General features: G+C 36.6%; 1 protein-coding gene across 1 annotated transcript; it reads left to right on the top strand.

Annotated features, from left to right (window-relative positions):
• Positions 1-2,739: 2,739 nt before the first annotated feature.
• LOC308702133 (uncharacterized protein) lies at positions 2,740-23,323 on the top strand (the record flags this gene model as incomplete). The annotated part of the gene is made up of 6 exons (XM_081384801.1): positions 2,740-2,770; positions 4,332-4,667; positions 5,779-6,108; positions 6,443-6,565; positions 22,080-22,105; positions 22,832-23,323. 6 exons carry the CDS (start codon positions 2,740-2,742, stop codon positions 22,844-22,846), a joined length of 861 nt encoding a protein of 286 aa, XP_081240927.1. The 3' UTR covers positions 22,847-23,323.
• Positions 23,324-26,812: the final 3,489 nt, after the last annotated feature.

Raw genomic sequence — 26,812 nt, 5'->3', positions numbered from 1 at the left:
AGGGTATAATCTAATCATCAGCAGAATTTAGAAGATAGACCCATGAGATCCTTTATTTGAAACATTTAAAAATGTTGTAGTGTGTTGGCTTTTTAACTTAGAATACAGACGCCTTGTCTTTTAATTTTGTAGCTTTTTTACTAGTCAGCTCCCGACGCGATGTTATTCATTCATTGTACGCGCAAATTCAAAGCGTCGCGTCTGGGCACGTTAATGACGCTCGCGCTCTTTTAAACTCGTAATAAAGCGGTGAATGATTTTTACAGAAATGACGCTGATCTACAGGACAAGTTTATATTTAGAATACATTGCAATCACTCCAAAATAGATGACGACAACTCACACACCTGCATTTTGAGCTGTGCTTCTTTGTGTGCTTAGGCTTTTGCCTCGCAGCACCTGATGGATGCGTTCGTTACACATACTTTCAGAAGCCGGCACCCGCTTTGTAACGGACACATTAATTGGTTTAACTGCAGTAATGTAACAGTCTATGGTGAAGATAAACATCGTCACTATTTTTAGTTAATTAATAAATATTGAAATAAATTGTAGATAGGATATTTTTACATTATATTATTTTTTTTTTTTTTTGTCCCTCTGTCTGGGCCCCATCCCGCCAATCGGGCCCTAGGCACGTGCCTAGTTTGCCTTTGCGTTAATCCGGCTCTGCATGTATGCATTCATTTTTTAAGATTAACTGGCGGGAACAACTGTGCATGGAAAACATGAACGCAAAATATTTATTTTGCTCAGTGTTGTTTTTACTCGCACATGGTAAGACATTTTATATTACAATCTCTGTTCAAGTCAACCATAAGAATGAATGAACGCTACTCCGCGCGCTCCTCCGAGAGCATTGCTCTCTCACAAACTTAAATCTTTTAAAACACTACAGAAACTGATCAATGTACATTGAATGTAATTTTAGTGGCTTTGAAAAAACAAAACGTAACACTATACAATAAGGGTGCACTAATCTGCATTAATTCATGCTTAACTAATGCACAGATAATCATGTGTTGATGTATGACTCATGAAGAACTAAACCATTAATTAATGATTACTGCATCAGTAACTAATAAAGATTCTAAATGATTAATAGATTAAGTAATATATGAATTGTTATTAATTAAATATCATAATTTATTAATTCCTTAACTTATTTTATTAACTAAAAGTGTAAATTAATGCGTTAATTACCACAGTAGGTCAAAGCAATGTAGGCTACTTCAACTTCCAGTTGTCTGCTAACTAATGATTTGCAAATGTATCATTATGTTATGACTTTACTTGTTGAGGCACATGACTATTAACTAATTAAGTATAATTGTTTGTGTGCAGCCCAACTCACCCATCCTTCAAACACATTCACACCGACATTACATTCACTGCATGTGCAAACTGTCAAAACCCATAAATGTCATATTACTTAACAATTAGTTAATAGTCAAGTGCCTCAACAAGTAAAGTCATAACACAATGATACATTTGCAAATCATTAGTTAATGATTAATTAATGCAGAAAACTGGAAGCTGAAGTACATTGCTTTGACCAACTGTGGTAATTAACGCATTAATTTACACTTGTAGTAAATAAAATAAGTTATTAAGGAATTAATATATTATGACACATTTGATTAATAACAATTCATATATTACTTAATCTTTTAATTATTTAGAATCTTTATTAGTTGCTGATGCAGTAATCATTAATTAATGGTTTAGTTCTTCATGAGTCATAAATTAACACATGATTATCTGTGCTTTAGTTAAGCACAATGTTAAGCATAGTTAAGCATAATGAAGCAAGTGCACCCGTATTGTAAAGTGTTACCAAAAAAACTTCTGCCAACTGAATAATGCAAATGAACATCAAACGTTTTATTATAACTAGTCACCCCTATGTTTTAAAGGAACCGTATGTAAGAAATGTATTTCAATTAATCATAAAATGGCCTTGATACAGTGCTATGCATAAGTTTAGACACCCATGTTAAAGTTGACTAAAAAGAGGAATAAAAAATCATCTTTTGGAAATTGAACTTAACTTAATGCCTTAATTAACAAAAAAATAGGAAAAATCCAACATTTAAGGACACCAATTTTCTTTGTGAATGAATAATGTCTGGATACCCCTATGTTAAATTCCCATAGAGGCAGGCAGATTTTAACAAACGAATGTTACAGTTTTGAACAAACAAAACTTACAACCTTGTTTTAGGGCCTTCTCTACTTTACTCAATAGCTGCTATTCATCAAAGAGCCTGTTTAACTTTTAACTATAAATGTTCTTCTGTCTATATAATAAAGTACACAACCAAACAATGAAAAAAAAGCTTGTAATTAAGACCGTAACATTGACTTACCTGTCGAGAAGAAAGCAGGCAACTTCAGCGTCTCCTTTGAAAGCTTTCTCCTGCATTAGCTATCCCGACATTAACCCTTGTTTTTGTAATCTCCGGTCGCGTTTCCTTTTACGGTCTATTTTGTACTTTTTCGACGACGAGGACCTGTGACTCAGCATATGTATGGTCCTCCATAATAAATAACAGTACAGTGCAGCCTTTTAAACTTGCCGGGGCAGTGACAAGCACCTCTCACTGCTCTGCTCCTCCGCTTCTGTTGACTTCAGTCATTATGTAGCTGGCTCTGAATGAAAGCGTGTTGTGGAAACGCCCTGGCTTAGTACTTTTTTTCCCTCTCTGCTATTATAGTTTTTCAAGATTGCGGAATAACATGGAAGCCTTCATGGACCTACCCGTCCCATGTATATAAAGATAATACATTTTTTAGTTTACGAGGATAAGTCAGATCATTGGCAGAGGTATTTGTACACCATTGAGGACATATTTATGAATAAAAATATTGATTTTAGATAATAAAATGCCTAAAAAACTACATATTATCCCTTTAAAAGTGAAGTTCCAGCCCTAAACTGATGTTGATGTTGTCATGTTGTGTTTTGGCCTGATGCTCCACCCTCCGCCTATCTACCAATCACGAAGTCAGTAGTGTTTCGGCATCCGGGTTGAGCTCAAGTCATCACCAGTGCACTGTTGCATTTTTCCAGTCACCAAAAGTTTATTACTTTCATTTAATTTCATTTTCATGGTATAAAATTTCTTTAAGGTTAGTTACAAAAATGATTCCTTGATGATCAAACTTTTATCGTTTGATCAACTCCGTCATTTAACTTCAATACCTCATATTTTCGTTGAAAAGTGTGTGTTCCTCTCTGCTGCCATCTTGTTACTCCTAACTAGGTTTGGAGACCTCGCCAGCTCTCTTAAATAATTTACATGCTGAGACCTAGTGTGGACACTTAGGAAGCTTTATGAATCACACTTATTCTTAAGTTTAGGAATAATTAGAATTTTGACAGACTTGAGACTAAAATTTTACTCTGAGTGGCTTTATACATACGGCCCCAGATGTTTGAAAGAAGACCCGGAGTCAGAATAAGAAAAATTAAGAGAAGTTATACTGAAGATAGTTTGCGGTTTCATCAGCAGAAGTCAGCTTTGAGACTCACACAGGAGTTCGTAGGCCGCCCCACTTACTCTTACACCAACACACAGCTTTTCCAAGGTTGGATTTGGCCAGGCTCTATAAACGGGAGAGTCCTCTCAAAACATCTAGATAAGTTCATTCTCTCAATGAGAACTGCACTTTAGTCTAACTGAAAAGTGGAAAGTAAGGCTTTAACAAAGAAATGGTCCCTTAAACTATTGACTTCAATGACCCCTATGTTTTAACACATTGAAGACCTTTCTCAAACACAAAACAAGTCCCTATTTCATTCTGGAAGCCGGGATAAATAGGCAAGCACTGTTACTGCATTCAAATATCAAATACTGACATTAAAGAATACGTGAAAATAAGATTTCAGTAATCACACTGGTAACTTCTATAACAAAATAAAATCTCCAGAGAAGTCATTCAGCTCGTTATATTTAGAATTTATTAATATTTAGAAATATTGATTAATACCTTGATTATAATCACTCATTACAAATACATTGAAGCAGCAGTGGATTCCAATCCACCCCCTTCACCACAAATATATGTTTAGGGAAAGCAGTTAATATCAGGATGTGAGTTTGGATGATGTTCATTTAGATTGTCCATGAGACTCATGAATGTTTGTCTGATGAGTGAATGTGTAAATCAATGATGTTCTTCTGCTGTTTGTTTGCATGTGCTACATTATGTGAATCCAGACATATTTCTCTTATCACAATCTGTAATGATCTGGAGAAAAAAAAAAAAAACTTTTCACAGCCCTTTTTTAGTGTTGTGTAGTAATGAACTGTTAATTTCTTCTTCAGATGTGTCTGGTGTTGGATTAGTTGAAGTGCCAGTGTCAGTGTTGGAGGGAGATGCAGTCACTCTAAACACTGGTGTTCAAACAAACCAACAAGAAGACATTAAATGGTATTTTAAGGACACTCGTATAGCTCAAATCACTGTAGATCTCAATGAAGTCTGTACAGATGTTCAGTGTAAAGATGGTGATGAGAGATTCAGAGACAGACTGAAGCTGGATCATCAGACTGGATCTCTGACCATCACAAACATCAGATCCATAGACTCTGGAGTTTATAAACTAAAGATCTTCAGCAGCAGAAATACCTTTGAAAAGACCTTCAGTGTCACTGGTCACGGTGAGTCATTTAATGAATGCACCTGTTTAAATAGACGATAAAAGAAAACTGGACAACGCACCTTCACTCTCTTCCATTGTAGAGAAGTGAAGCCGCCAAAGTCCAAATATGGCGCTGATATCTTGGAGCCAGAGGCTCTAAAGTAGTGAGTGTGAATTGGAGCCGTGATATCAAGGCCTGCCATCACTCCTGCAGAAACAGTTAGTAGTTTACTGCGTAGCAGCTCATCTCTTATGTTGGTGAGAAACAAACAGTAATGGAATCGTAGAAATTAAAGTTAAAGCTCCAATCTCCTCATGAAGACCCTGAAAATAGTCTGGCAGTGACTACTTAAGGATAGTTCACCCAAAAATGAAAATTCCATCATTAATTACTCACCCTCGTGTCGTACCAGACCTTCTTTCATTTGACAGCTATTTAATTAACACTTTGAAGGCCCAGAAAGGCAGGAAATACATTGTTAAAATAGTCCATGTGACTACAGTGGTTCAATCTTAATTTTATTAAGCAACAAGTGATTGTGCTTTACTATAACACATAGTAAAAATATAGCTTAAAAGACACTCAGACAGGAGAATTTTTACTGCATTTTAAGAGTGCACTGGCTTAATGAATATGCTCAGTTTCTCATCTGCGGTAGTGCGTGTTCCAGTAGCGTCATATCTGGCTATAACATTACATATAGCCTTCACGCTCTCACACGTTTATTTTTTTTAGCATTTTTGGGAGGAGCACAATTTACATATGTGGTTTCAACAACCAGATGCATTTACACTTGTCCAGTTTCATCTGGAATGCGTCTCAGAACTCCTCCTGAAGTGGTTTGAGGGATCGGATTCAAATCCGTCTCGAATGCGTTCCGGAGGGCATTTACACCTGGTCTTTTCACGATCGGATAGCTATCCGATCTGAGAAAACGCATGAAGTGGCCAGGTGTAAACGGCCCCTTAGTTAGTTGTGTTTTCCATCTATGATTACATTCTCTTATCAACTGTTTGGATGAGGATTTAATGTAAAATGTAATGTTTTATGAAATGTGCAAAATAGAAAGAAACATTTTGTGTGTGTTTTTGGCATATATCTTTTAATCATCTGTTGGTTTGTGTTTCAGATGTTCCTGCTTCAGAACGAGATGAAATGAAGAGAAAGTCAGTGATGGAGGGAGAATCGGTTACTTTAGATCCTGGTCTAATAAAACACCCAAATGATGTGATGACGTGGTATTTTAATGACACTCGTATAGTTGAAATCACTGGAGAACCCCGTAAGATCTGTACAGATGTTCATAGTGATGGGAGATTCAGAGACAGACTGAAGCTGGATCATCAGACTGGATCTCTGACCATCACAAACACATCAAACACACACACTGGAGTTTATGAACTAGACATCAGTAGCAGCAGCTTCAACGTCAAAAGGAGTTTCAGTGTTTCTGTCACTGGTGAGGACACTTTAGTAGTTCCCTTGAGCAAACTTCAAATTTTAAATCGACCAAGTTAATGTTTTCTTTGTGGAATGTTTGAAAAAGTGAGCTTTGACCTCATAATTGAGTTCACATCAAGTGACACAACCAACACATGCTGTTCACAAGATTAATGTTATTAACATGAACAAACATTAAGTCAGTTTTTCTGTGCTGCTGATGCTGTTTTAGCTGCTGTTCTTCAGAAACCCACCAGAAGGCGCCATCTGTCAATTTAATTAAAATATGAGAAAAGACTGGTAAAATTGATTATGAGTCACTCTGTTGAATAATAATGTCTATCTGTCTTCAGCTGTTCCAGCTTCAGGTCTGTCTTCAGGTGCTGTAGCAGGAATAATTGTTGCTGTTGTTCTGCTGGTGGCTGCTGCTGCTGTAACTACTGTGATTTATTGGAAGCGTAAAGTAAGAAGGAAAGGTGAGTATTACTTAAAGTGATTGGAAGTCTGATACTTATCTGTGAACTGTTTCTTTCAGACAGTTCGTAGACATGTTACAATGGTAGACACTGTACAAAATGTGTGAATTTGGGACTACTGATAAATACTTTCTTTATCAGTGTATGTCAGTACAATAAGCAGAACAAGTAAAAAAAAAAAATAAAAAAAAAAAAAAAAGATATATGGTTAGAAAGCAGGAAGCTCATGTCAAAATTCAAGGCTACTGTCAAGCCAGATGTCTTCAAAGGTTTAAAGAGGGTGTGACCAAAAAAGTTTGAGAACAACTGGTGTAGACCATCTGAAACAGCGCTGCGTTACCTCACAAGTTTAATTCAATCAGGTCAAAACAGGTCAAATAAAATGACCTTTGAGAGTAGTAATTCAGCACTTGTGGGTATTAAGGTAGAATTAAATGTCCTTATTCCATATCAGCGGGACTCGTGTGTTGTGCTGATATCTGTCTCTCATTAGCAATCACGCCCTGCTTCATACCACAGTAATGTTAAAAACATCATTGTATTCACTCATCCATAAACATCATTAGATCCATCGGGATGACGTCAAGTTCCATGATTCCACGCTCATTTACATACTGCGTCATCAATCTACGCCTTTTTTTATTGTTTTGAAGAGCTTAGCGACCCCAGCGGTGAAAAAATACAGATTGTAGCTTAAAGTAAAGTACAAACATAAAGTTTTTAAATCATGGCAATATCAACGATTGTTCTGGTGCCGGAGAAGCTCTTCATGTCGGTCACGAAACAGTATCATCGTCACAGTCATTCATCTTGAGTCTGAGGCACATCCGAAATGTTTCAATGTAATAACCGTGCATCAGTGCTGACTTGAGCCACAACTAGGGATGTCCCGATACCACTTTTTCACTTCCGATACGATACCGATAACGCAGCTTTGGCTATTTGCCGATACTGATATCAATCTGATATTTTTATTTTATTCTTGTATGGAGGAATTATTGGGTCAGATTTAAAACTAAAAGTCTAAAACTAATAGTCTTAAACGAAAACTAAAAGTCTAAATTTGAAACTAAAAGTCTAAGTCGAAAATGAATTTGGTATTTAGGATTGGGCATTTGGTATTTAGGATTGGGCATTTGGTATTTAGGCATTTGGTATTTAGGATAGGGCATTTTGTATTTAGGATAGGGCATTTTGTATTTAGGATTGGGCATTTGGTATTTAGGATAGGGCATTTTGTATTTAGGATTGGGCATTTGGTCATTTAGGATTTAGGATTGGGCATTTAGGGATTTAGGATTGGGAATTTGGTATTTAGGATTGGGCATTTATTCATTTAGCCATTTAGGATTTAGTATTGGGAATTTGTGGATTTAGGATTGGGCATTTGAGGATTAAGGATTGAGGAGTGTATGCAAATAAGGAGGCGTGGCCCAAATACTGGAGGCTGGGTTTGAAATGGCTGGTGCGCAGAGGCACCTCATGGACCGCAGAGGGAGCTCCCAGTGCTTAGGAGCACACTGTAATGAAACCAAACAGAGCGAGTGAGCAGGGCTGGAGCGAGGACTGTACTTTACAATGTGATAACTTCAACTTAATGACAGCGTTGTAACATTTATGTGGCCTCACACACAAAGTAACCAGTGAAAGGAGTGCTATCGGTCTGACGACGAGAATAACTATTATTATTATTATTATTATTATTAATAGTGAGTGCGCGCGCGGCCGGGGCTCTCTCTTTCTCTCTGCTCGTTCTTATATATGCTCAAGCGCGCCCTTGTTAAACTGACATGCAAATGACAAACTTTCACTATATGATGGTTAAACTGTGCAATTAATCCGATAATGATAGGAACCACCTGTTTAAGCATAAGTTGTAATAGACAGCACAAAGGTATAGTAGCCTAATAAAGAAGCTGCTTCTCTTGCCACGGCTTTCACAATATCACTGTATTCACCTTATTTTTAACGGACGCAGCCAGTTGACGGTATTTTGTGCGAGACTTCCGGTCAGGCACTTCCGGTCATTGGCGCGCGTTGTTCGTAACAACTAACTCATCGTTATGCCTTCGAGGAAGACCGGGATTGTTTGTGCAGTTAGATGATGTCATAATAACTGGCACAAAAGAAATATTTACTTGGAGCAGGAGTGTTTTAATCATCGAAATCATCGACATTTTAATAATCAGGCGCCCTACGACCGGCGACACACTGGCTGCGTGGCATTTCTGTTGCGTGGCGTTTTCTGTCTTTGCACACCAGAAACGTGTCTGATGCGGCGTTGCTGCTGCTAGGTGACATAAGCCTCATTGGTGATATATATTCGACATATGGGGAGAGAGTTGTGGAAGGCACTTAATGTTAAACATAAATGTATAGCAGCAAAGACAACGTCGGCAGTATTGACGGCAAAATAGGCTACAGAATATTTCGTTCTGTATTGACAGGTGCAATATTTGAAAATCGATAATATATATATTTTTTTTTTGACATTTATCTGCATTTATGTCAACCTAAATTCAAACATCAAAATGTCATTTATTAATATGTATTCATATCAAAATGACATACAAACATATTTTCCTATTCTATTTTGCCTGGAAACGCTTCCAAAACGCTTGCGTGTCGCGTGAAGAATATTCGATTCTATTTCTAGCATGCACGCGTTTTCCCTGAGACACGCGTGTCACGCAGGCAGTGTGCAAGCTCTAAATAACCTGTTTACATGGGAGCCGAAATAACGGACACGCCACGCAGCCCATTTGAAGAAACGACCATATGTTTGTTCTTTTCATTTCGTGAACACAAGACCTACAGAAGACCACCCGATACCAGAAAAGTGGCTGGGCTACGAAGTCTGAATAAAAACTCCAAGGAGAAACAAAATCATTATAGTAACCCCTGTACAAAATCTAGTCATCATGGCATGATCATGATCATGGCATTTATTTTGTATGATTTATAATTATTTATAGCCATCTACTTATTGCTATCATGTGCTTTGGTTGCATTCTGATGACATTATTAATACATTTGACATGACAAAATAGCCTACCTCCATAGATATATTAACTTAGTCCAGCGTTGGCTCGACCGTGTTTAGGGCGGTGCTTAAGGCGCCGGCGAAGTTTTGGCAATCTGCCAGCTAGCTGCATGAGTGTTTTCAACTAGGTCCGGTACCCGACCTGGGTGAGGCGGGGCTTTAGTTCTTTGTTGTATTCATCTGCTAAGGCATGTGTAACATTTTTCTGTCAACTCTACATAATCCTTCGCAATCGATATCGTTAGTAGCCCAGAGAAGTGAGGAAACGGAAGTGCCGCACAAAAACCGGAAACTGGACCCATATTTACTTCCGCGTTCGAAAATAAGGTGAATAGTATACAATAGATCTGCGCGCGCGTACTTACTATCAACAACCGTTGTCATTGTCAACAAGCGTCAACAAGCTTCCCCGTACTTTTTGACAAGCGTCTTTGACAGGGCGGCCAGAGCTTCTTTGCAGCTCAAGTCGGCGGCGTTGTGAACGTACAGTTACTGTTTCCTAACCTTGTTTTTTCTGATGCGTTGCATTAAAATATATATTTTTTACTTGGCTTGGTTGAACTCCGATGTAGAATGCGGTCTATTATTTCTTGATAACAGACTGCTGCGAAGTATAACAGACCGTTGCCATGAAAAACAGTGTTGCTATGGACGCGGAACGGACTATTTTCTTTAGTGGAAGCAATACAATCGTTTTTAAATCAATAAACTCCTTTTTAAATCAATATTTTGTCAAATATCGTCTGATTATTTCTCAGGGACACAAAAGGCACCAATTTCGTGGAATGACCCTTATGTATTTTGTAGGTAGCCATGTAATAAGTTGGATAAGTATGACAAACTAGACGATGAGGCCATGTCAAGAGGAGTCGGTGGTTTACTTGGATCATATTTCACTTGATTTAAGCTATTGACATAGTTTTGTTGTCGACTAGCTATAACTTACTAGTTAGAAAGATGAAGCTGCTAGCAGCTACGTGATTAATGTTAGCTCTCACTAGGCACGCTATTGGCTGTTAACTGATTTTACTGTTGAAATAGTGGCAGGCTAGGACTAAAGTGGACTTGGCTGGTTTCTGCTTGTGTCTAGAAAGTGCTAGGACTTTGAAAGTTGTAAAAAGGTTTACAGTGTACGGCAAAATATGTATGGGACCTATGTATGGGGCATGTTTTTCATTGTCTCTACCCCACTTAGGCTAAGGTACGGACTATTTAGGGTAAACGTACCTATTAAGCTCACCAAAATCTACATTGAGACATTTTTAGTGCACAAGATATTGGTTTTAGTACAAGAAGTTATTTTAAAATAAAATATTAATCTCTCACACTATAATATTTCATTTTATTTTAAATGACAAAAGTATTTCAATTAAGATGTACATCATTAAATATAAAAAGTCTGGCTGTGCTTAATGGGTACATTTTGTACCCTTTAAGCACACCCCTGTTCCCAATAAGCTCACAACAAGTTTTATTAAAAAATCTTGTTTATTTTAAACAACCTTTTTAAGGAATAATTGAAAAAAGTTTTATTTGAAGGTACAGAGTCAATCACAAAAAAACAGAACACTAAAATCAAGCAACAAGGCATTCAATTTGATCAGGTAGCCTATCCTATTCATAGTGATGTGTCATTCAAACTCATTGCAACATCTAGACTAGTCCACGTTCAGCTATGTAACCCATATTGAAAAATCAAATAACAAAACAAACCAATGTGCTCCTTAAAGGGATACTCCACTTTTTTTGGAAATTGGCTCATTTTACAACTCCCCCAGAGTTAAACAGTTGAGTTTTACCGTTTTCGAATCCATTCAGCCGATCTCCGGGTCTGGCGGTACCACTTTTAGCATAGCTTAGCATAATGAATTGAACCGGACAAGACCATTAGCATCTCTCTCAAAAAAATGACCAAAGATTTTCGATATTTTTCCTATTTAAAACTCGACTCTTCTGTAGTTACATCGTGTAATAAGACCGACGGAAAATGTAAAGTTTAAATTTTCTAGGCTGATATGGCTAGGAACTATACTCTCAAAATCGCACCTTTTCATTTTCCGTCCGTCTTAGTACACGATGTAACTACAGAAGAGTCAAGTTTTAAATAGGAAAAATATCGAAACTCTTTGGTAATTTTTTTGAGAGAGATGCTAATGGTCTTGTCCGGTTCAATTCATTATGCTAAGCTATGCTAAAAGTGGTACCGCCAGACCCGGAGATCGGCTGAATGGATTCGAAAACGGTAAAACTCAACTGTTTAACTCTGGGGGAGTTGTAAAATGAGCTTATTTCCAAAAAAAGTGGAGTATCCCTTTAACTCTCTGGGTCAGAGCTTTCCTGTCTACTCCAAACTTCTTGGACAGATACGACAGGTTTCTGATGGCTCCTTCTTTGTATGACATGCCTCTTTCATCTTTGGGCATACACTATAGTTTCGTCTAGCTTTTGTCGTCTTAAGACTGTGAAAATAAGTTTATTAATCATTTTTTTGAAGATTAACATAGTGACAACCATCAGTTAATATTTAAATTCTGATTATTAAGTATTTACATAGACGTTTAATGTGGGTGAGCTTAAAGGGAGCACACACTGTGCTTAATTGGAGCAAAAACATTTTTTTATTAATAAATATTAAATTAAAATTTAAAGGAAAATATTTAGCTAAATTAATAATCTAGGTAATGTATTAAGTTTATACCAATTTTAATATGAACAACTATTATAGACAATATCTATGAAATTATGCTTTTTCTAATTGATGTCACACTGAAGCTGTGTGATTGTCATAGTAGTGCACCCTTTAAGCTCACCTAACAATAATATGAATTCTTTAAAAATTACAGCAGTTTAAAACCACAGACTATCAATAAAATGTAAAATTATAATATTATGGATTTAAAAGTACAAGCCATTAATTCCTGTGAAGTAATATATTAATGTAGCACACAATCTTATACAGCTAGTAAGCTAGCTATGTTCGTAGCATCTGGGCTATGTTGCTAAAACTATCTTTTAGATCTAACTGTAATTATTTCCCACATCCAGGTTCCAGGTTATAATATTCAAAAGTCTAAACATTAATCTCTTAATTTTGCAATAAGAAGATGTACTTCTTCAAAATAAAGGCTTAAACATATAAAAAATGCACATCTGAGGGGCTCCTCTTCTGGTGAAAGTTTTCAGACAGCTTTGAAAATAGCCGCCAGACAGTGTGAACACATGGACACACATATCTCAGTGTGCAATGGTCTGATTGGTTTAAAATTACAGGAGGTATATAGTAACAAACACATCAATTGGTTAATACATCAAATAGGATAATACATTGCTGTTTCTTTTTATAATCTGAGCTCCAAGATGGTAGTGTGCTTAATGGGTACTTGAGCTTAATAGGTACGTTTACCCTATGTTTTTAGCATCTGACATGATTGTTCGGATTACAGTGTTTGAGGGTTTCTTACTAGTATAGCTAGTCGACAACAAAACAGTCAATAGCTTAAATCAAGTGAAATATGATCCAAGTAAACCACCGACTCCTCTTGACATGGCCTCATCGTCTAGTTTGTCATACTGTGAGTGTGTTAATGACAAAAAAATAGGCTAACATTGCTACTTACTTGGTGATTCCACGAGATAGTGGTAGATGTCTGAATAGTCCATATTTGGTCACTGCGTGGGGTCATTAATCCAGTTTTCGACCATTTCAAAGGGACACCTCTGTAACTCCCTATCCAGTAGCTTCTTTAAATACCGCTCACGGTCCTCGGCCGGCAAAGAGAGTGTATGTTGTAAGGACCACCCATTGGCCCAACGACGGAATCCAACGGCCTGGCGAAGGTTTAAAGCGTGTATGTCTTTTCAGCGCTCCAGTGAAGTTCACTTAATCTATTGGAACTTAGTTTTAGTATTACTTTAGCTCTACGTTTGATCTGACTCCAATTTCAAATGATAATCAAATTTAGATCGTATTTCTGATTAGAAATTAATCATAAACATCGATTATGAATTAATTTAGATCTTTGATTATCCTGATTATCCCATACTTTCAGTTATTAATACGTTATGGACCCGAATGCCGCACAGAGATCACGTCGGCCAATTCGTGTTTCTCACGGACACAAACTTGTTAATTCTGATTTGAGTCAGAGGATGTAGGGTTTGCTAATATACCCCTAAAGTCAGTCGCCTACTGCTTACGGACTAGAGAGTGTAGTTTATTTTAGCCATTTCCATACAACTTGCTAAACCAGTGATAGACAGAAATCAACAGGTCTCCAAGATGACGTGCCTACTGCTCCGTTCATTCATGTGCCTGTAGTTTGACCTACCTTAACTAAGTTTGCGGTAGCACCAGCCTCCTTAAATATATTAAAATAATGATTTCAGAATACTTCAGAATAAATCAAGATGTAACATTTATTTGTCAGGTAAAAATGTATTATGCCAATTACAGAAGTAATTTATTAAAAGCCAATTCAAATATACATTTACTCAAAGATGAATCTAAAAGTAAGCAATGTTCTCCTGACAAAGACACACAGTAATGTGTCAGGATTTTCCAACAGGAAAATACTGCCATGCATTACTGTGTGGGGGATGATCCCGGTAAAAGATTCCCAATGATTGCTCTGTCCCCTCACCTTAAATACCAGACCAGAACAAAAGGGGTTAAACAAATGTTGTTTAGAGTTGGTTGGGCCAATCCATGTACCCCAGGGGGGTAGCACCTGGTTTCTTGAGATATCGTAAAGAGATATCAGCCAGAGAGGAGATACAGGATTCTCCTAAGTTCTTCAATCTTTTTCATTAAACCAATGACTGCAATGAAATTAAGACCATTTTACCAATCGCACTGAGACACTTAAAATGATACCAAACATGAAAAGAAAAAAAAACAACACATTCACAAGATACACCATATGCGATATATAGACATTCTTAATTTAACTTTCAGTGACTTGAGGAGGGAGAAGAGGAGGGAGAGGGGGGATGAGTTGAAGTCAAACAAAGCGACAAGGAGATAAGTTTGGGCAGGACAAGGTTCTGTGCTCTGTCTTTGCTATCTGCTGTCCAGAAAATCAGTTCTTACAGACGGCCCCTGGCCCCTTGGGACAGATTTAGATCAGGCCAAAGGGGACATTTTTTGGACATTTTCCTGTTTCCACATTTTCAGTGTTATTCTCTGAGTGTTCATAGGGCTGACCACTGTAGTTTGCAGCGTTCGTCGATTGGTGCAGGAATCCAGTCGTCACCTGAAATAACAGCATTAAGACAGGTTGAATATTAAAATGAAAGCATGGCAGAATGCGGGGATTCTGCAGCAGCTGGACAGGGTGTCACATGACCCTCTTGGCCGGGTTTGCTTCCACCTGCACTTGGCTGCGTTGGTGTTCAGTCTGTAGAATGATCACGTTGTATCAAGTCTGTTTGCTTTGGTCAGCATGATCAGAAAGTGTCAGTGGAAAGTGTCATTATAACGCTTTGCGGAAACATCTTTGTCCTCCCTAGGATGTTTTAACTGACCCTTTGAGAAGTCCTCGGTCACCTTCAAGCAGAAGGTTTCATTTGCCGGGTAGATCAGAACTCCATTGTTGAAGGAATCATTTCACTGATGACGCTCCACTGCGTGTAAGACACCTGAACAACTTTTGAATGACCATGCAATAATTGAACACTGATGTATTTGTGGTTATTGTAAGATGAGGAAAAGTTATTGGATAAACACAAGAACACAAGATAACAAAACATGATGTACTCAAAAATATGAAACCCAAAAGTCAAAGGTGCGAGTGGTAAATATGGTCTCTTTTTCAAAATCATATATTTAATGAACGTGTAATTTGATCACCAAATTCTTCACTACCGCAGTGATCTGGTAGTGGGATTTAGACTTGGTCTGGATGAATCAAGGACGGGTAGCAGAAAGTCACCATAACTAGTATATTTACTAGTTGTATGCATAATTAGAGTAATTAGAGTATATCACATAATTAACCATGGAAATACACAATTTCATAATTATAAAATTGTCTACATTAGTTGTTATAAGTGCAAATCATCAATGAAACTTAATGTTTTAATAGATTCAATTAGAGAATGAAATGTATAGAAACAGAGATTTAAATTCTCTGGTTTAACTTTTGTAATTATCCTCTGTGCATTTGATGTACAGACTAGGTCACACTCAATAGTGCAGGTCTGACTGGGAATCGTTTAGTTGACAGATATAAATGCCTGCATTTTAGATTTAGCTGTTTAGATTGTCATTAGTCATTTGTTGGAAACTAGGGGGCCCTCCTGGTTTTCAACAATTGCCAACGACTGGACATAATAAATATTTTGTCCAAAGACCAGCTGTATTAATGGGTCTCAATTAGATTTTTTATGTGGATTTAAATCAATTGATGTGTGACCACAGCCATGCATGTCCTATGCACAGCACAATATTTACATACAGGAAGTTGACAAGAATGTAATGCTGAAAAGAAATTATTAAAATAATTTCCCTTGTCCTATATGTATGAAGGTGAATGATGTATTGCATGATGTGAATAATTTTGGCCTGGATAGTCTTATGATCTATGCCAGGTAGAGATGTTCTAAGATTGTCATAGTGATGGTGTGTATTGTGTATGTTTGTGTATAGGAGATGGGTGGTGTTTTATCCTACCATAATTTGTGTTGCATAATTTAGTTCCAGTGCTACACCGGGAGGCCACATACAGGAGCTGCTTCTGTAGTGTTGTGAGGTGTGAGCGGCCCCTTGAAGTTTCTCCACCCCCATCTCCTAATGTAAAGTTGTGTGTCCTGCTTAAGGCAGGCAGAACCAGACCCTTGTGGAATCTGGTTCTAAAGAAAGTCATTTGTCAGCCTGTAAGGAAATAGACCTAGAGAGGAAAACACAGTTAAATATTGAGCCTTTATACAAATTGCATTAAGATAGATGGTCGATCTCATTATTTATTTGATGGCCTTAGCCAGACAGTTGTTACTGATGGCTTTGATCTGTTAAGATTTTATGCCATTAGAAGAAAATTTGTTTTTGTTTACAAAGACATGTATCATTCTCATGATCATGTGTTTGCAAAGAAAAGGTCAATTAAACAGTGATAATGGTCAGATCTTACTGCTATTGCATCTAAACTCACACAGTCTGCTGTGTTGTGAGCATTAAGACCCTCAGGTCTGCCAGGGAAATCTCTTTACATGTTGCTGTTTATTTACACTAGCCAGATCTGTGTTTAGAGCAATTAGATCACCAGGTGTGGTGCTGTGCTTGTTTGTTTTAGCCTTTGGAATTTATGGTGCCATTCAACTCTTGACCATTTGGATCTCTGTGGTCCATAAAGACTGTAGATTTTCTGCCTGATGTTTACATTTCACACAACTGTTCTTACATGTCCAGTAAAATACCTTCCCTGATCAGATTCCATGTGAGCTGAAGCTCCCAGAGAGGAGTTTTTTTTTTAACACTTGCACCACTTCGTTTGTGGTTTTGTTGCAAGAGAAAATTTAAATTTGTACCTCCCCTTGTTACTGGGTTAAAGATCTGTTAGATCAAAATTAAATCATCCTGTGGCTTTGGATGAATATTTAAGACATGGTAATCAGGTTGATCATTTTAGTTGGTATATACTGGGCATTGTAATTTCTCTCATTAAAGATTTTTGCACAAATAGAAGGTAAAGAAGTTCTTTCTGATTAATTCTTCCTTTCAGTTTCCTTTCTTACCAATACTTTCTCTAACCATTTATTATCTCATTCCTCCCAACACTAGTAGTGTTCCTCCTTCTTGTTCCCTACATACACGTACCATCTTTCTACATTCTGATTCTTTTAATTCTCATTAAACATTCTTTTTTCTTCTAACCCAATGCTGAATCATCACGAGATTAAAGCCATTCTTGGCCATTACAATATAATATATATTACAATCTGGTCATAATATAAATTATATTTTATAAAATTGTATAAATCAAACCAATTTTATTTACTGGTCTCGGGGGTTTCTACTGAGTAATTTGTCCAAACTGACTTGTTATCTTCTCACTGATCTTTTAGAAGGTGATTGGCCCTGCAGCTCCAGCTGTGCTGGCATTAGCATTGTGTACACAGCAACAACCCAAACTGGAAACCAGTTACAGCTGCTTCGATGCTGTGAACATTCAATGGACTGCAGGCATTGAGAAACATGGGTCAAATCATTGCTCAATTTAAAGATTTTTGTGACTACAATTTAGAATTGGACACAATTATCTTGTTTTAGGCTGAGATGTTATCAGTTGCATTCTTTTAAGAATCTTATTTGAATATGAAAGAAAGGTTGGACAAACAGGTCTCATGGAGGGCGCCAAGATTGTTTTATGGTTTGTTACTTTTGTCAGTCTCTTTTGAGACCTCAAAAACATACAAGAAATCAGTGATTGCAAAGTCTTATATAAGCTATGCTTTATAAGACTGAGCCTTAAATGGTGTTGTTTAAACCATATATGGGGCATCAGTCATGAACTTTTTGACACTATTAAAAGATTTTCAAAGAACCATGATTACTTTGATGTAATTCATATAGGTCTTTGTCTAAATTATCTCATAAGATAAGGACAAGCTGTGCATGTCCTCTGACACTATCAGGCCTGGTTACAAGCCTCTAGTAACACAATAATTGTCATTATATGCATCAGTTTTAAAATTTAGCGTATTTTTCCAAATTTCAGCCTAGGACTCCTGCATAGCAGCTGTTCTCTAGGACTGGAATCATTTTCCCAGATAATTTCTTTTGAAATATTCTAATTGCATTGCACTGTTTTGTCCAACTTTACACTTCACACACAAAGGATTCAAGTGAGACAATTTTACTTGTTATCTTTTAGCTCATCAAATCACAAGATTTTTTCACAAGTTAGCGTGACCATTTTCTTATTTCCAGTGTTGCAATGTTGTTGCAACAAAGCAAATAATTAAATGTAACAACATTATTTACCTCAGAATTTAAGTTTTTAGTTTTCAACCCTCTGTTGAGTACCAGAATAAAATTTGGATGATGTTATTCCAATTTAGGTTTCATCACTTGTTGCTTTGGCAAACAAGGAGGTAAAGTTAAAGCCAGGGATATCTTTTCTCATCTACACTGCCGCTATCATGTCCCTGATATGTGGTTTTATCTAATTCTCAAGCCCCACCGGATTTTGCGTTCTCCGGTCTAACTGGGTATGCCGACCCATTCTACAAATGTGTCTATATGAGGTGCGTCTGAATTTTCCCTCAACACTTCTAAAAGGCAAAAGAGAATTGACTTACCAAACGGCTGAAGAAAGAGAAGGACATCTTATTTCTCTTACTTGTTGCAAGTCCCAATATTTCGCTGAAAAGACACTCGCAACCTGGAGAATCACGGAGGGACTGTCACCATTTTGTAAGGACCACCCATTGGCCCAACGACGGAATCCAACGGCCTGGCGAAGGTTTAAAGCGTGTATGTCTTTTCAGCGCTCCAGTGAAGTTCACTTAATCTATTGGAACTTAGTTTTAGTATTACTTTAGCTCTACGTTTGATCTGACTCCAATTTCAAATGATAATCAAATTTAGATCGTATTTCTGATTAGAAATTAATCATAAACATCGATTATGAATTAATTTAGATCTTTGATTATCCTGATTATCCCATACTTTCAGTTATTAATACGTTATGGACCCGAATGCCGCACAGAGATCACGTCGGCCAATTCGTGTTTCTCACGGACACAAACTTGTTAATTCTGATTTGAGTCAGAGGATGTAGGGTTTGCTAATATACCCCTAAAGTCAGTCGCCTACTGCTTACGGACTAGAGAGTGTAGTTTATTTTAGCCATTTCCATACAACTTGCTAAACCAGTGATAGACAGAAATCAACAGGTCTCCAAGATGACGTGCCTACTGCTCCGTTCATTCATGTGCCTGTAGTTTGACCTACCTTAACTAAGTTTGCGGTAGCACCAGCCTCCTTAAATATATTAAAATAATGATTTCAGAATACTTCAGAATAAATCAAGATGTAACATTTATTTGTCAGGTAAAAATGTATTATGCCAATTACAGAAGTAATTTATTAAAAGCCAATTCAAATATACATTTACTCAAAGATGAATCTAAAAGTAAGCAATGTTCTCCTGACAAAGACACACAGTAATGTGTCAGGATTTTCCAACAGGAAAATACTGCCATGCATTACTGTGTGGGGGATGATCCCGGTAAAAGATTCCCAATGATTGCTCTGTCCCCTCACCTTAAATACCAGACCAGAACAAAAGGGGTTAAACAAATGTTGTTTAGAGTTGGTTGGGCCAATCCATGTACCCCAGGGGGGTAGCACCTGGTTTCTTGAGATATCGTAAAGAGATATCAGCCAGAGAGGAGATACAGGATTCTCCTAAGTTCTTCAATCTTTTTCATTAAACCAATGACTGCAATGAAATTAAGACCATTTTACCAATCGCACTGAGACACTTAAAATGATACCAAACATGAAAAGAAAAAAAAACAACACATTCACAAGATACACCATATGCGATATATAGACATTCTTAATTTAACTTTCAGTGACTTGAGGAGGGAGAAGAGGAGGGAGAGGGGGGATGAGTTGAAGTCAAACAAAGCGACAAGGAGATAAGTTTGGGCAGGACAAGGTTCTGTGCTCTGTCTTTGCTATCTGCTGTCCAGAAAATCAGTTCTTACAATGTTTGTGCCATTTTTGCTATCAAGAAACTTTGCAGGTCTAGACGAGCGAGCGAGTTCTGTTCTCAGGGGAATCCATTTGTATTCCCCCAAAAAGGGGCGTTACCCTTCGATGACGCAAAAGTAGCGTTGGTCTATCCTCAATCCTCAATTGCCCAATCCTAAATCCCCAAATTCCCAATACTAAATCCTAAATGGCTAAATGATTAAATGCCCAATCCTAAATACCAAATTCCCAATCCTTTATCCCTAAATGCCCAATCCTAAATTTTAAATGCCCAATCCTAAATACAAAATGCCCTATCCTAAATACCAAATGCCCAATCCTAAATACCAAATTCATTTTCGACTTAGACTTTGTTTTCGACTTAGACTTTTAGTTTCAAATTTAGACTTTTAGTTTTCGTTTAAGACTTTTAGTTTTAGAGTTTTAGTTTTAAATCTGACCCAATAATCCCTCCATATTCTTGAACTAATACTACTAATAATAAAATATATGGAAGCACTTTGCTCAATTAGCCACATAAAAACATCTCACTCAAATAGAGAACAAATACTTCTCCAGTATATAGTCCACAACAACAGTTAATGAAAGACTGCCACCCTTTATTCAAAAGACCTTGAGACCTTGTACCTGAATGAATTTAAAATAAATTTTCTATATTTCAAATCAATATATTTGTTTCCTTCAAATTTTAATTAACTTTAACTTTATTCTCATCTGAATTATAATTTATTTCTGTATAAAATAATACTACCAATAAAAACAATAAAAATAAACAGATTAGTGCTCTGTTTTAGGACAAGCAATGAAAACCAATATAATATGATGAATGTCCAAAAGATGAGATAATTTTTGCTTTTAAACTGCGTGTGTGTGATTTTGGTTGGGTGACAGTTAGAGGGTACAGTTTGACGAGTTTACAGTTTGACAAAAGCACAATGTTGTGTTTTACACAAATATGAGTAGGCTAAACACTTTGCAGTTTTAAATATGTCCTGTAAACAAAATGACGGAGTATATTTTTATGTTTCCACTGTTCGATCGCGCCCGTGCCTCTCTCTCTCACTGACACACACACACACACACACACATTCCAGCATTGCAATCTTGACATCGCAGCCTGTTCATTTTGCTGCATTCACACCAAACGCGGATAGAGCGTCAAATTCGCGTCTAGTTCGACGCTTGAACATTTTGAATCCATTCGCGCGTCCAAAGCGAATAGGACATGCGTATAAAGCGAGCGTTTGAAGCGAAATGTCTGTCTATGCGCATATCTAACAGTAGTTCAGTAGTTAATGTGCACGCGAGTTTTATTTATTTTTATACCGTGTAGGCTATTCTCCGTGTAAATCCATGCACCGAACCGTGACGCACGTACCGAACGTACGTTCAGTACGAATACACGTACTGTTCGGATCATAGGTATCAGTTTTTTTGTTTTGTTTTTTCTCCGATATCCGATCTAGCGTTCTGGGCCAGTAGGCTATCGGCATGATACCGATGTCGTGGATCGGATCGGGACATCCCCTAGCCACAACTGTTTCAGACAATTCAGTTCAGTTTGGAGAACTGGCTCATCCAGAACTGGTTCAGAAGAATTATTTGTTAATGAACTGGCCATCACTAAATTACATGCAGTTGAATTAACAAGATGGAAATTGTGTGTAAATATATATAAAAAAAAAAAAAAAAATTCTTCTAAAAAACCATAGTAATGTGTGTTTAATTGAGTTTTTTAATTGTTCAAACAGAGACCAGGATGCAGCTCAATTATCAGGTAAGATACTCACTGAATTTGTCTGACTACTGAAATCAGATTCAGATCTGCAAGTTGGCAGGGTTTTACTTGGTTAGATTCAGAAATCAATACATTAAACCAATAATAACTGACTCTTCAGGACAGCACTGCTCTTGTACTATTTTACTTTATAATAAACAGTGGTATGGATACTTTTATATTTTTATATAATTGAAATTATTTAATTATATTATCACTATTATGTTTATATACCGTAGACTGTTATATGACCCTGCTGAAGGATCTATGCGTTATTTCGACAGCGCTTAAATCAAACGCAAGACATATTTTCTCCACACACAGTATGAGTTGCAGTCTGAACATGTATTTCCACACCCTTTTGTGGAAACGTGACGTGGCCAAACATTTTGGAAATAGTCATAGATACCAAATACTTTGTTCAATTTCAACTTATTTTTAGGATTAATTTTGATTTGAAAGAAAAAAAAAGTGCAAGGGTGCGAATTATTTTTTTTAATTTCGTTTTTTACCATGACTGAATGTTATTGTAGTACAGAAGATGACCGTGTAATGCAGTTTATCAGATACGTTACGAGAAACATCCCACACTTATGACAACGTGTTTAATATTTGGGTAAAGAAAACTACCATACATTCTGCAAAAATCAAAAGAAATGCACAATTACTGTTTCTAGTCTGAAATGATTAATTTCTTTCACCTACTATGAATCTGTTTTCTTACAGGCGAATGGTGTTTAAGGCTTGGCCAGTGAGACATCAATGGAACATTTTTAATTATTCTGATACTTTAACTGAAAAGGAAAGTGAACAAAAGATGGGGAACGAGATTTTCTTTTGTTCTCTTTATTGTAAGTTGCTCTGAAAAAAAGATTTTAGTAGTTGGTACCAATACCAGTGAAGTTTCACCTCAACGAGTTTCAACACCGCAAAAATAGTAATTTTTGTAACAGATTAAAACATTAAATATTAAGTTATATACCCATTTCTTCAAAAATAAAATAAAATAAAAAAATAAGACAATTAAACCACATACCAGTAATAACACAAAGAACAAAGAAACAATTTACAAGCAATAGAACAACATTTTTTCAGTATAAAGATCAGGGGTATTCAATTAAAGTTCCAAGAGGTCCGGTCTCTATATTTCCTTCCCAGCGGAGGTCAGGACAAGACTTTTATGTAGGAACAGTTACAAATTTTCATTGAGGCAGCTGTAAAAAAAAAAAACAAAAAAAAAAAAAACAACTAAACACTCAAAATATTCACCAAAGATGAGAATCTTGGGCCCAGAGAGTCAAAACAATGAATGTCTATCTTTACCAAAAAAACAGTATACCCAAAAATTATTTTTTTTACATTTAGACACCATAGAAGGCCTTGGGACTGAGAAAAAACAGGAGGTGCAGGTTTACCTCTTAAGAAAAGTATTTTATATTTTGCTAAAAATAATAAACTACAATCTGATCAACATTCTCATCATGAGGGTAAAACAAAGTTAACAAGTAATTTAAAAGATTTGTCTTCCCTTGCCATCTCTAAATAATTTTCAAAGTTCTATCACTCTAATCAGCTCTACATATTCTGATTAATAATGCTAAATGTATGAAAAACGTCTACAGACGGCACACGTTAACTTGTCTCGAACCTGGTTTAGTGAAACGATCAGATTCATCTGTATGATAAAAATTGGTCTGTTGGTTTGGTCAGCCATTTGTAGAGGTTTGTTAAAGCTGCTAAACTGACTCACACAGAAACATAGTTTTGTTTTGTCGTTTACACTATAAGACCCAGTGCTCGAAGTGGGAAAAAAGTGCTGGTAGTCTATCGGTTGAAATCATATCCCAGTGGAAGTGAGGGTACACTACAGATCAAAACACAGAATTGCCAGTACTGCATACTGGTGCGTATTCCTGTCCACTTCGAGCACTGTTAAGACCTATCAATGCACTGAAATACTACTTTTGTCCCATTTGGGGACATTCAGTTAGAATTGACTGTTTACATGAATATGTTGCCAAGATGAACACAGCTGAAACACCTTCTCTACACAGAAATGAGCTTGTGCACAAATGTACTACTGATACTGTAAGTGTTACTGGTATTGTTGCTGTTAGTAGAAAAAAAACTAATATTATGTTGCTAAGTACGAAAATCGTAACCTTTAAAAAGCTTAGATAAAAGCTTTGAAAGCACGAGATCCCACCCTCCCTTCTGAGCGTCTCCTGACATGTCTAACTCTACATAGCATGTAACGCACTGATGACGTGTGATGTGGAGGAGAAAGAATATCTAACTCTTATACCTAACATTTTTTATCTTATGGTCACTATTCTACCATTTTCACGTTTCTACTGTGAAGTGACAATTTTGAAAGAAAACACCGTAGTAGGCTTCACACATTTTTTTTTTCCCCATTTCACTATGCAACTTTTTCATCGTTTTTTCAATGTAAAAAAAACATGTTAGATTGACGTGTTTTACAGTCACGCGTTCAAACTTTGGCTGTCTCGTGAATGACGCAGTGTTCTGAAAATGCTGAGCTCAAGTTAAAGTTCAACTACACGTCTCTAGACTTGCTCTGACATGCGTGTGAATGACCCGTAACTGAAGTAAGAATTCACTGTTTATCTTTCGATCCGTGTAATTTAAGCAGACTGTTTTTGTCTCGTACATTTAACTGCAAGCCAACAGGGGGCAACTGAAGTTTCAACTGAACTATGCATAACAAAAAAGTTTCTGGAACAAATCGACCTTTATCTATTTTAACCGGCAAGCTGCCTTTGATCAACCATTTTTATAAAAATAAATAAATAAAAAACCTGTTACACCACCACAAAACCCGAATTCACCAGCTTTCCACACAAATGTGATGCATGATACAACAAACACTCTAATAATAATTTTGTGTAGTCTTTGAACAGTTTTATATATTTTTGTTGAAAGGTGTGAAAATGAATTTCAGTGAAACTGTAACACTTAAAACTTGAAATTGTGAACAAAATATTTGTGATGTTTTAAGTGCTGCTGATCAGATTCTCACTGCCACGTGTTTTGTTTTTTGGAGGTCCCCTCATGTTATCTGAATACTGTTTTTGCTTCAGCTTATAATAATAATAAACCGTTTTAAATGTCAATGTTGTATTTTCACTTAGTGTTAATAGCTTTTAATGTTATGTGTGTATTTCAGTTATTTAGCCTGCAAGCTGTAATCATGTAATCATTACTCATGCTGTAATGCATTTTCTCCATGTTTTCTTCATTCAAGATTTGCTATATTGTTTTTTTCTTTCTTTTTGCTGTGTTTGTATGAAATCTCCTTAAATGATGGAAATGTTTGCCTTCATTTGAGTAGTCTGAGTGGTGTGTTATCTAGTCTCTCCAACCTTGTTCTTGGACAGAACGCCTCTATATCCTAAGACGTGTCTAATTCTATTGAGGCTTTTAAAAAAGCTGAATATTTTTGTCCATTTCATTTTATAAAAGAACTTGTAATGTCTTTGTATGTCCATGTGCCATTAAAAACATCTGTTTGACTAACAGCTGAAATCTGAATTTGTCATGATTTTTTTTTTTTTAAAGTTTGTATTTGGAAATAGCTGAACAAAGTTACACTGAGTTAGTAGAGCGATCATTGTGAATCTCTTTACATTCTAGAATGTGATTTTAACTCTGATTGGATTAAAACTTTACATTTTTAACATTTTTAGTCCTTAAAAACTGAATTTTGGGTTTTGACACTAGAGGACATTCCAGTGGTCGCAGAAGTAAAACTGCTAACATCTTATGAGCAGAAATGGAAAAACACCTTCAGCCACATGCTATATGCACAGACATAAAACTGACACCTTTAAACACACTCACAAACATCCAGCCACACACACTCTCATGCAAAAGCTGTTTGTCTAGGTCAAACCACATTTCACAAAATGAAGTTCACTTTGAAGTGTACAGAATGAAGTTCACTTTGACTTGTTCTGATGAATATTTTACATTTTTAGTTTGTCAGATATACATGGCCTCTAGTTTTCAGACCCCACTTGTTCATCATTGAAACACAAATTAAGATGTTTTAATATTCTCTCATTATTTTCAAGCTTCAGAAGGTGCATAAAAACATAAAAGTAATCCATTTGAATCAAGGGGTTTAAATGTAAAGTTGTCTGAAGAGACACGACCACTTTTATATGATGAACATATTTTATTTACACTTTATGCAAATACAAATATTGATCAATGCACATACAGCTCATCTAATGTGGTAAACAGAAGCTCACATCTGCATGCTTGATGCACAATAACCAGTGAGGTTTGTCCAGGCATTGTATTATTAGGGGTTCAAGCACGAAGTGCTGAAACCCTATTGTAATTGTACTGATTTTTAGGGGTTCAAGCACGAAGTGCTGAAACCCTATTGTAATTGTACTGATTTTTATTAGGGGTTCAAGCACGAAGTGCTGAAACCCTATTGTAATTGTACTGATTTTTATTATTAGGGGTTCAAGCACGAAGTGCTGAAACCCTATTGTAATTGTGCTGATTTTTAGGGGTTCAAGCACGAAGTGCTGAAACCCTATTGTAATTGTCCTGATTTTTAGGGGTTCAAGCACGAAGTGCTGAAACCCTATTGTATTTGTGCTGATTTTTAGGGGTTCAAGCACGAAGTGCTGAAACCCTATTGTAATTGTACTGATTTTTATTATTATT

Source organism: Scardinius erythrophthalmus (assembly GCF_964197995.2).
Source record: "Scardinius erythrophthalmus genome assembly, chromosome: 14".
NCBI classification, from domain to species: Eukaryota; Metazoa; Chordata; class Actinopteri; order Cypriniformes; family Leuciscidae; genus Scardinius; species Scardinius erythrophthalmus.
This window is presented reverse-complemented; position numbering and strand designations above follow the sequence as displayed.